Source organism: Stenella coeruleoalba (genome assembly GCF_951394435.1).
Source record: "Stenella coeruleoalba genome assembly, chromosome: 18".
Lineage (NCBI taxonomy): Eukaryota > Metazoa > Chordata > Mammalia > Artiodactyla > Delphinidae > Stenella > Stenella coeruleoalba.
In genome coordinates, this window is record NC_137164.1 from 11,419,711 (window position 1) to 11,432,358 (window position 12,648).

Below are 12,648 nucleotides of genomic sequence, written 5' to 3' on the forward strand. Positions count from 1 at the left end.
CTTCACTCACATGTATTTAGTAGGTTAAAAATCACGAAGACAAGTCTGATCCCTCTAAATTATTCTCTGCCTACTACCTACAAAGAAAAAAATAAATACCTTACATCAGCATCCTAGCATAATGAAGAAGTGGATTCTGAAGATGCAACTTTATGGTCAAACTAGTGGTTAAGAACTGACAAGAAAAACTACATCTTACTCTTATCCAGCCATACCCCACCCGCTTCTCCCAACAGTACCTTGTATGTTTAGATGAGTTTGAAAAACATTAATTAAACACTAACTATGAACCAAGCACTTGCTTGGTTCTAAGAATAGAGGGATGAATTAGGCCTAAGGAACTGAGAGTCTGGTCAGTGTCTAGGGAACTGGCAGTCAGGGTGGAGCCCAGCAGTGAGTACTTGACACAGTGCATGAAGCTGGTAGTCATCTTCATCACTCTGTGTCAGCTAAGATACTTCAAGCTTTCTCAATATTATTTAATCTTAATTACCCACAAGGTCTTGTCATTCCCAACTAACATAGATGAAAGAACTGAGATACAGTTACTTCACACCGCTACTTACGTGGGTGGGGTTAAGTAAGGTGCCTAAGAGAAGGAAATGGTTCCACCAAGACTCAAACTTAGATCTGTCATATTTCATTCGATTTACTGTTGCTACTTCTAGAATTTTTATATCCCTACTTTAATTTAGTGATAAGATATACGGCCTTGACTACCTTCAGTTTAATAGGGAGTTAAATTTTTTTTTCCTAACTTAATTTTGGTGACATCTATTTGTCTCTCAAGTCGCTTAAAATCTTAAACAGCAATATGGACTTACTGGATGCATATTTGATTTTCAGGTAAATCAGTAAGACCCTACTTACCTATATAGTGTTATATCATTCTTCATCTTATCTCTTTCACAATAGTTTTCTGTCATTCAATACTAAACATGAGACTTGGTGATACATTATAAACATAAAATTGATGTCATCTAGCCACACTAAATTTCAGGAACATACTGAGGAATATGAATATTTATAGCTGTTGCCTGACAACTGGACCTTATGACTAGTGGCAAAAAGAGGAGTTTAAAGAAACAAAGTAATGTTTTATGGATATAAAAGAATGAACAGAAATTATATATTAAAGAAAAAAACAATATTTAGGAAATAGTTCTTAGCATTATTGAACCTAGAGTGACATGTCATTTATCCTAGTCTTAAGAGAAAAGGATTGAACCATAGGAAAGTAACTATATACTCATCTTTGTTATATTTGAAATTTCCTAAGAAATCCTTAGTAAGAATGAATGTTATTTAATCTTTTTAAATTTGGAAGCAAGTTTAATGACATCAGAAATAATGCCTCTCTCCTATCATAAAAACTATAGAAAAAGAATTAAAATTAAATACATTAGGACCTTGTGATAAAGTTATTCCTAGGTTTCCTGCTATGGGAACATGTTCTTGATGACAGACACCAAGCTTTGATAAGATAATAGTTACAGAATACTATTGAATAGAAGTATAGAAGGACTAGAGTTTATCTAGTCTGATTTGTGTTAACTTCATTTCATTCTTTCCTTCAACAGATTATACATTGAGCAACTTGGGTGTACCAGGAGTTCTTCTAAGTGTTGGAGATAAAACAGTGCATATGATAGATATGGAACCTATTCGTGTAGTGGGGAAGATAGGCAAGTTAAAAATCAGTTACAAAACAATGTGACAAATGCTTCAGGGATGTGTTTTGAGAAAATATCTGTTGCTATTTAAACACACTGGAGAACTTGGCAATCAAGGAAAGCCTTTCGGGAGAAAATGATGTCTTGGCTGAGACTTAAAGGATAAGAAGAACTTAGCCAAGTCAGGATGGTGAGGTAGAGGGATAAGTTTATACCAGGCAGAGGAAACAGCACATACAAGGGACGAGAAGTGAGACCAGTGTGGCAAGACCTTAACATGTGAAGATGGGGATAGCGAGAGGTAAGAGTTAAGCAGGTTACAGATTGCTCAGGTTCTCTTAAGACAAATCAAGTAGTTTAGACTTTTCCCAGAGAGCTCTGAAGAGCTATGGAAGGATTTTAGTCAAGGATTTGCATTTTAAAAAGATCATCAGACCATAATATGGTAACTTTAGGAGACTTTCACAGGTAGCCTAAGATGGACCTTCCCTACCTAATGTCACACTGTGGTGAACAGTGTCGGAGAGATTTTCTTATGAATGTTACTATGTATGGCCTTAGTAATGAGAAAGAAGATCTGAGTTATATATTGACAGTTATGCAAAATCAGTCATCATAAAATCCCAGAGCACTAGAACTCTATCCTTTTATAAATCAGAAGACTGAAGGCCAAGAAGCAAAATGACCTGCCGAGGTTGAAGAGTGGCAGGTGACTCAGTGGTCCAGACTGGCTCAGACCAGCACCTCCTGACTCCTGGGTGTGGGTGTCCTTCCAGGATCCTGCACCATTTCCCCCTCAGAAGGGTTTCAAAAAACGAAATATTTTACAAAGGAAGAGGACAGTTGTGTTCAGAAGGGTCAAATTCTTCACTTTTTTTTCCTTTAGGAACCTTTCACAACCTTCTTCCTCAATGCAAATGATGGAAAATTTGACCATCCTAATCGAACCTTCTCGTCCGTTGCAAGGTCTTGGAGAACGAGTCAGAGAGATACTTCTGATGTAAAGGTAGGCCCTTTTATTTGTTGATATTAATTTCAAAATATGTTGAAGTTTTGATTTGTTTATTTTTTTAAGTGGGTGTATAAGATATTTTACTCCACAGCTTTATTCCATCATATTTTAAAATTATGTGGCATATCTAACCTAAGAGGAAACTAAAGGAAATAATTTTGAGCACCACAGAAAACGATCAGGATTCTTTTATATTATTCAGTTAAGGTGTTTTTGTTATTTCAAAAAATTCCTATCTAATTTAGATCGAACAATCAGGAGCTGGAAAGAAATTGCCTTTCCTGCTGTTAACTCAATATTTGGCCCATTCCATAAAACACAGCAGGAATTGGATTTGACCTTAATGTGTCATATTGTTATAGCTTGCCCAGCTTTGGGTTTACATAGCCTGGGGCAATTAATAAAGCATTAATGACAAGAGCCATTTAAAATGGGGGCTTTTCTGTACAGCCTTAGCTTTCACTTGGCTGTGCCTGGGGAAGCTATGCAACAATACACATTAGCTTAAACCAGCACACGCGCAATATCCAGGAACAGCCAGAGAGCGGAGTCATTTTACCGCTGGTACTACTCAACTATTGTTAAATAGAAAGATTTGGTTTTCATTTATATGGGCTTTTGTTTTTTAAAAAATGGTTGTATTCAAAACATTAAAATATATTTGCTCTCTCATTTTTCTCATTTTTTCCTGATAATAAGACTATATGATCAGGTTATTACATAGGTATATGTGTTTCTTATTTTAATCCTCTTTTCTTCAAACTTTTCCCATCACTGTCACTCATGCTGTTGAATATACAAATAGTATAGTATCATTCCATTTAGTGTCTTAATCCAACAAAAGACAGTGAATTAAAGTCAAAATTGTCATTTACATATTTATGCTTATCTATTGCAAATATTTTTAAAAGACAATTACAGTGTTACTGAACTGTAAGAAATTGGATGAATACAACTTTTATTTAGTTTTTTTTCAAAGCAGAAAACAAAGGGAATGAATCCAAGTAATGTGTAGCATATCTGTGTGTCTTATTCGTTGCCGTCAAAGTTTGCATATAATTTATACATACAATGTATTCACATTTGGAAGTAAGATAATGTAACATGCATTCTTGCTATATTAAACTCTTAAGGCCCATATATTTCTCCGAACAGACTTATAATTTCACTGAGAAATTCCACTTTAAAAGATCCATAAACCACCATTTAAACTGGTTTATAACCAATGAAATCAAGAAAGGAGTCCATTTCTTACTTAATAACACTTTGAACATAAAATGGCGAGTCCATAGGCTTCTAGAATTAGCACAGTGTCTTTAAAAGGCATTCAGTAAATATTTTATATGTGAATTAAATATTCTTATCTATATTTTAAGATTTCCTATCATATATAAAATTATTTATATCTCAATTCAGTATCCATATTATATCAAACTCTTTCAGGTGAAAATGCTTGTTCATTCTTGACATCATCACAAAGCAGAAACTCGGTTTTTCAACTTAATTCAAAGGTTCACCCTCACAAGTCCACACACATGAGCCAGTCATCCTAATTGATGTAGCGTTTTAGGCTTTACCTTCTATCCTGATAGCTTTATTGATGCTTCCGATCACCAGATATCTCCCCTAGTTACATGTCAGTCTCTGAGGACCAGTGCCCGTAAAGCCGAATTCAGGCTTTTCCCAGAATTCTCCCAGCAGTTTTCCTGTTCTGAAACTTTTCAGAAACATTTATATTTTGTTACCCTTTGTGTTCCTTTGGCTCCTGGGGGCACATCGTCAAGGACAAGGACCAATGTGGCTATCACTAATTCAGGACATTTTAAGTTTTTTATCCCAGGTAGCTGTACTTAATACAAACAGATACCGTCCTCCAACCCCCGAACTTAATTAGTTCATAAGACACTCACTTCCTCAGCCTGACATTGCGTGGATTGCTCTCATCTTCAGTTCTCTCCCACCACCACCCTGAACCTTTTATATTCTATGATAATATACTTTGAGTACCTTTCCATGTAGACCCCTTCTTTTTGAAGCCTGCACATTGCCTACATAGACAATAACTTATACACGCAATCTTCTATCGATGGATAGTTTGTCTTTCTCTCTGATCGTTATTGTTAAACACAGGCTGCCGTAAATCCTTGCACAGATATCTTGAGGAACTTTGTGTGTATATGTGAAGATAATTCCTGTTAATGGGACTGGTGGCTCAAAGGCTATATACATCTTTAATTTTGAAAGATATTGGCAAACCTTCATTCCCAAAGATGATCATTCACTCCCTTCACAGCATCATGTGAGGATGCCACCCTCCCCATGCCCCCTGCCCCGACCATCACCCTTATAATAAACAGTGTAACTTGTGCTAATCTGGTGAGTGAAAAATGGAGTCAGCTTTGTTTTGGCTTGCACTTCATTAATTATGAGTGAAGTTGAGCATTTTTCATATAATTATTGACCTGTAAACTTGCTCATATCTTTTGCCCATTCTTCAGTTGGGTCATATGTCTTTTTCCTATCGATTTGAGAAAGATCTGAAATTGACTGCAGAAAGTTTCATTGCAAGTATGGTTTCTCAGTCTTTCACCTTTGCTATATCTCAATTATATTTTTGTGGTTTTGTGTATGTGTGTGTGTGTGTGTGTCCAAATGTATCACTCTTTCCCTTTATAACATCAGAATTCGGGGGTCCTCATTGAGGGAATGTTAGAGAGAAGTTTTTTGGTAATAATGATGGTTGTATGCTTGAGATTTTCTAAATTCATGTTTAAATGTATTGATTAACATGTAGGGTATTTTTCCCTCTACAATAATACCTGATTTAGCAGGGAAGAATGTGTTACCAAGAGTAATACAGTTTTAAAGCCTAAACTCTTGACTTCTTATCACTAAGCTGTTACAACATTTTATATATAATTTTAAAGAAATATTTTTATATTTCTGAAGAAAAGTACATCTGCAATATCTCCTAACTTAGGTAAGGTCTCATATAAGGGAGAACTAGGACAGAGTAGGTGGTTTTATTCTGTCTTTTCTTTGTTACCGTCGGTCTCTTCCTGTGGTAATGAGTACAAGCTGGGCAGAGAAGACTTGGTGATCTCTCAGGAGAGAGGTCTCCTGAGTTAAGTCAGACCAGTTCGTTTTTAGTTTATTTTTTAAATTTCTCTCCTCCAGCATAGTCTTGGTAACAATGACATTCAACTTACTGAAGTTCTTATACTAATTTTCCTTAATGCCTTCCAAAGTTGTTGTATTACTTTTGAATAGCTATGTAGATGTCAGAAAAGGGAGCTGTGACAAAATGTCATTAAGGTGACACAGTGTAAATTAATACAGTTAATGGAGGTGCTCACCACTGACTCATTGACCCATTATGAGCTCTTGTGGAATCAACGAATGCCAGGGCATCAATCTTTTGAAAAAAGGAAGAAAAGAGATGGCAGCTTTAAAACCTTGCAGTGAATTATATTAGAAAAGTGAAAACGTCTGGGTTGGATTTGATTTCACTAGGCAGCCATAAAATGGTATGCTCTCTCAGCAAACTGTATTAAACTGAAATGTCAAATTTGATGCAGTTGGTATACAATTATGATAGTGTTAATAGTGGTCTTCTATCATTCTAAGACATACTTTCAAGTCCAATTTCTCAGCAGCTTGAACTTGTCATAAGCTTGTAAATTAGAAATTGTGTTAGAGGATATTTTCTTATTATTGACGGGACGCATATAATACTATTAACTGTACCATGGGGTTTTAGTATAGCTGTTAAAATAAACTAGAAATCACATTTACAGACACAAAATGCCTGTTTTAATATTCATCTTGCCATTTCTTTAATAATATTTGGTGCCTTTCTGCACTATTTTTCATTTAGGAAATTTTAAACTACTTGGACTCTTTCCTTAAAGAGAAGCTGGTTAACAGAAATCTATCAATGGGAAGAGAATGAACAGAAGAGCTGTTATTTTAAGTGGGCAAGCTAGTGCCGGAGCTACCTCTATAGAAGCACACTTACAAGTTATAATAGAAGAGTTCATTCTTCTTGAGTAATTCTCAATAGTTTTCAAGCATGCTTTTTTCTTGGTCATTTGATGCAGTCCTCAAAACAGTCCCCTGAGATAGAGATCATTATCCCTGTTCCGTAAAGGAAGTTCACAGATATTAAGTGGCTTGCCTAAATTCACACAGCAGGTCAAGAGGGAGCCAGAACTAGCACTGAGGGCTGTTCAGTTATTTCCAGTGCTTTATTCATTGGATGCTTTGCTGCTTTCATTTTTCTGCATGATCTCACAATTATATCCAGCCACGTTGACTAGTTTGGAGTAACTGACAGATCAAGTCATACTCTAATAATTTATTGCTATGTACAAAGCACCCTCCAAAATTAGTGGCTTAAAAAAACACAGCCATTTATTTTCTCAGAGTTCTGCAATCAGAATGGGGCTCATCAGGTACTTGTCTCTTATCCATGTCAGGTCCAAGCGGGTGGCCTCTCTGGGTCTGAAAGATTCAAGATGACTTCATTCACATGTCTGGTCCCTTAGCAAGGATGGCTGGAACATCTGGGGACTGGCTGGCCCTCTCTCTCTTTGTGTCTGGGAAGATCATCACAATGTTTTTCATGGTGTCTGCCTACCAAGAGGATAAAAAAATGGGAACTGCAAAGCTACTTAGCGTCTAAGCTTGGAAGTCACATAGTGTTACCTACCTCCACAGCATTCTTTTGGTCAAGCAAGTCACAGGACCAGCCCAAGTTAAGGGGGAGGAGAAGTGGACTCCACTTCCCCATGAGATGAGCAGCAAAATCACATTTCAGATGGACATGGGGGTCAGGGGGATTGTTCTGGCCATCTTTGAAAACAATCTACTGAAGTCCTCTCCCCAGTCACAATTCACCTTCCTCCTACAAGCAAAATATATTCAACTTGTTCCCCACAGTCTCATCCCACTATTGTATCAGGCTCAAAATCTAGGAGCTCATGATCTATATCAAGTCCACATAGAGATGAGGTACAGAAATTCCTAATTTGGAGACCTGGAAGCCAAAAAGATAAGTTATCTGTCCCACGTATAATTCAGCTCCCAGTGGTAAGACAGGAACAGGTAAACATCAACAGACATTCTGTTCAAAAATGGGGGAGTGTGGAAGGTACATAGCAGTCATTGAGTAGCTTTCTCCATATGCTTCCTGATCATAGAAAGTTGGGGCCAAGGCCTCCTTTGCCCAAGTTGGTGCAGCAACTTAAAAAATTTGTGGATTTTCTATGTATCAAAATATAGTTCACTGTCAGAAAAAACTCTTTCTCACAAGTTCTTTCAAGACAGGATCCTCCCTACTTCAGGCTGTGATTAGGATGCCCTTTATAATGCTCATAAGATTCTTGGAATCCCTTCGTGTGGCCGAGTGAGTCTGCAAACCTCTATCTTAAATTTTTCCGAGCACTTATAAAAGGTTTTACAGGTACCCTTTTCCCTATGGCCATATTTTACTTACAGCACCTTAGAACTGATCTTTGTCTGAACCTTTTTTAATTTTGAGAATCTGACAAGATTGTCCTAGGCCCCTATGTCTCTCTAAATACTGCTTTAACTCTGAGCAGTTTCTTCCTTAGCTCATAATACCTTATCCATATACCTTTGAAAGAAACCAGTGGTCACTTTCAGCATTCTGCCTGGAAATATCTATAACCAGAAGCACAAGTTCATTCGGTACGTTTTCTGTCTTTGAAATGATTGCAGGAACTAGTCTTCTTAGTTTATCCCACACTACGTATCACGCATTGATTTCCTCCTGCTTCCAATAGCAACGTCCTTACTGATCTTCCACCAGCAGTGTCCTCACCATCCTTCCAGCCTCTGCCTACTGCCCTGTCCCAAAGCCAAGGCCACGCGTTTTAAGTTTTTATTACTTCAGGACTCCACTCCCAGGCATTAATTTCTGTTTCAGTTATCTATCACTGGGTAACAAATCACCCAAACCTCATCTTAAAACAGCATCAAGTATTATTTGTTGACAATCATGCAATGGGACTTAAGGCTCAGAGGCGACCACTCACCTCTGTGCTCCAGTGACAGCTGGAGGGGCTTGGCCAGGTCAGAGAAGCAAGATGGCTTCACTCCCATGTTTTGCGCCTCGTCTGATGGAGCTGATGGAGCGGTCGGGGACTGTCCAGGCCTGTCTGTCTGTCCACACGATCTTTCCAGCAAGGCAGCCACACAGTTTCATGTGATGGTGACTTCTAAGGGAACAACCATGGAGGCTGCCAAGCCTCTTAAGACTTAGGCATCTCTGCAAGCCCTGAAATGTCGTTTTGTCACATTCTGGGTGTTGAACTAAGCCAGCCCATATTCAGAGAGAAGGGAAATAGACTCCACCTCTCTATGGGAGGAGCAGTGAAGTGGAAATGCCAGACAGCACGCAGGATGAGAGGGGCTATTACGGGGATCGTTGAGAAAACTCTGTAAGTTACTAATTTTAAAAAATTGTAAGTTTCAGTTTGGTTTATACATCCAGTTCAGTCTGACTGTGCATTTGGAGAAACCAAAGTCTGAAGTGCAAAAAACTTATAAAAATATATCTGATTAGCCTAGGTAGCATGTAAGCTAGTCCATATGTTTGATAAAAAACACTTAAATTGTCTGAAGTGTCTACATAGGTGTTCATTCAAACACAAATATCCAAAGTGACAGAGCTTTTTTTTTTTTTTTTTTTTTTTACTGATTATGGGATATATTTGATACTGAGTAAACTCTGTTGATAGAGTAAATAATAACTTCAAAAAGTATTTTGCATAAAGCTATGAAATGCGTTGTTTCACACACATTACCCCCATTTAATCCTCACATCCACACTGTGATTTAGTTGCTGTCATCATCACAATTTTGCATATCAAGAAACTGTTTTTTTCTTAAAGTTTAAGAAACTTGCCCAAGCTGGTGAGAAGTCTGTATTTCAACTCAGAACCATTTGATTCCAATGCACAGGAAGCTGCCCTTCCCCGGTAGAAGGGATAGTCCCAGAACTGCCAGCCTGACAGCCTCCCCCTTCACTACGACTAACTGGTAGCCCTGCGGTAACTCTGCTTTAACTAATACTGTTTGAAAACCTTTTACCACTATTCCATGCCTGAAGTTCAGGATATGATACATATATAGTAATGATCTGTTCATTTTTCATTCCACAAATACGTATTGAGTACCTTTTTTATATGTCAGGCACCATTCTTACCACTGAATGGTGAGCAAGTGAGATCCCTTATTGATGGGATTTCTGGAAGAATGAGGATACATACCTTAGGAAGCTTTTGTGAAGATTAAGAAAAAGATGTAAAGTACTTAGAACAGTGTCATGACACAGTGAGATACAAATAAGTAATTCCTGCTGTTTTAAGATTGAATGGCCAGATATGACATTTCAGCTGTTTCCTTGTCTTGGAGCCCAGATACAGTAATTGTCATCTTCTTGTACATAACATTTGAATCTCAGAGGTGAAACTCTCTTAACTCATTAAATTTTTTAGAATAAGCAAATCTTTTAAGTAATATAAATGTGAATATTAATTATATATGAATGCCCTATATTTACATACTAACTTTAAATTTAAAATGCCATTTGAAACAAGATTTTAAAGCAATAAAATTAAGGCATAAAAACTTGCACCCACTCTGCTGTTTCAGCAACTTCTCCCTAGACTTTCTGTGATTTTACTCTCTTTTCCTTCCCCTTCAAGGAAAAAAAAAAACAAAAACAAAAAAACCCAAAAAACTTAAACTTCCCCAGCTCAAGACTTCAGGGTTCAGACTGCTTTAGTCACTTACAGCTCTAGTCTTTTGAAGCTTCGAGGGGCTTTGCAAATATGCTGTACTTCAGGAATTTCTTCATATTGCTTTAAAATGTGTTTTTTTTTTATCTGCATCCTAAAAAAACAAAAAAATATTATTAGAGTAAATCTGGGGGAGTTTCTTCTTCCCGTCAAACGTCAGGCCTCCAGCGGCTTACACCAACATCTTAGCTAACACCCTAATTTATGACCACATTCTGGTCGGCCAGATGAGGACCAGAGTGGAGAAAATGTCTCACTTAGGGTCATCCCGAAGGCCCTGGTAATCCTACTTTTTCATGATTGGCTGTGATTCAAGCCTTCAAGGTCCCCACCCCCGTCCCGCTGTTCTAAATAACCCTCAGAGGAGAGGTTCCTCAGCCTCGCTTTGTTCTCCTTGGTGGTAGCAGGCTTTCAGCCCCTTCTTTCTGGAGCGCTTAAGTTAAAATGAAAAGGACTTGCTTCCTTCACTTCTTCAGTTTGGGTACAATTTTGCTGGCAACGTTAAAACCAACTTTTTCTAAATTTAAATTGAACTCTTTTACACCTTTGAACCTTCTAACAAAACTAGAATAAGCAAGATAACATTTTTTAAGCTGCAAAAGTTTCCTCTCGAAAGGTACAAATTTTATTTCTGGGTACATCCTTTTTCTTTTATTTAATAAAGTACTTTATTGGCTCTTTTCCTATCTTGAAGCATTCTTGCAACCATCTCCATAGTCCCCAGAAGATTTCTAGTGATATTAAAATGATTTTATCTCATATCTTCAATAGTTTAATATTTAATGAGTACCTGCTGCATACAAAGTATAGCACCAAGAGCTGTGGGGAATTTAGCAAAATATAAACCTACAAAATTAGGCTCAAAGTCTGCTTTGCCCAAACTGTTATTAATATAAAATCCTAGGCTTCTTATGCCTTTGCGAGTCTAATTTAATGACATTCAGTGAAATAGTATTACAGTGGCAAGTAGGTTAATAATAACCACGTATTTTATATGCCCCTATACCACAGGAAAGAATGGGAAACAATATATATGAAAAACATTAGAGCACCAAGACACTTGAAGATAAACCAAAACTCTTTGGGCTGTCTAAATGAAAAATAAATCCATGTTGCTATATCCATGTGGATGTATATCCCTCTCAGTCCTCAAGGAAGCTTACATAGGCTAGTTCTAGAGATAGAACATGGACACAAATAACTGACAAAAGACAGCTGGGAAATCCCTGACTTACGTGAGCTTATTACACATAAATCACCCTCTCCATGGAGCAACTGCATGAACTTGCATTCCTCTCCCCATTTTGGACCATTTGGGATGCTATTGATACTCATTGTCATATAGAAAATGGATAATGTGCAAATAGCAATGTGCTTTATCTTCTCTACATCTTATACTAATTTCCCACATTTTCCCAAGCAATGAGAACAAGATCAAAAGAAAATTGTGTGGTTATTGTCTTGGTCAGCTCAGGCTACTGTGTTTTACCGTAAACTAGGTAGCTTATAAACGACAGAAATGGGTTCCTCACAGTTCTGGAGGCTGGAAGTCCAAGATCAAGGTGCCCACATAGGTTCTGTGTCTTGTGAGAGCCTGCCTCCTGGCTCACAGAAGGACGTGTTCTTGTATGTCCTCACATGGCAAAGAGAGGAAGCAAGCTCTCTCAGGACTCTCACCAGGACACTAATCTGTTCACTAGGGATCCACCCTCATGACCTCATCTAATCCTAATTACCTTCCAAACACCCTACCTCCTAAATCATCACATTAGAGGATAGGGTTTCAACATTTGAATTTTGGAGGAATAGAATATTCAGTCTGTAACAGTTACACATTTCTGATTGAGTACAAATAAATGAGAATAGCAATGATACTTTACTTCTACCTTCTAATCAGTGACCACACACCTTTACCAAATTGGCCCCTCAGTGCAACATGGTATATACACTGTCATGCTTGCCCAGCCCAGAAGTCAAACTCATGATAATCATTGCTGATAGATGTTGCTGAAACACCCTTTAGCCCCTGGTTTATCCACCACCTAAGCTGTATCATTATCTGCAAATAAGAATGTTTGTTTACCTATTAGTTTTTCTTTTAGCCCCTTCTTAATTGCCCCCTCACATTCAAGTCACT

General features: G+C 37.6%; 1 protein-coding gene across 8 annotated transcripts in view; it reads left to right on the top strand.

The window, feature by feature from the left end:
• Positions 1-12,648, top strand: part of NBEA (neurobeachin) — a 630,595-nt gene that overhangs the window by 556,513 nt on the left and 61,434 nt on the right. For all 8 annotated transcript variants that reach the window (XM_079902587.1, XM_079902590.1, XM_079902583.1 and 5 more), the window contains one exon: positions 2,560-2,679. In XM_079902587.1, coding sequence (XP_079758713.1) covers positions 2,560-2,679 — 120 coding nt within the window. The remainder of the gene's footprint in view (positions 1-2,559; positions 2,680-12,648) is intronic.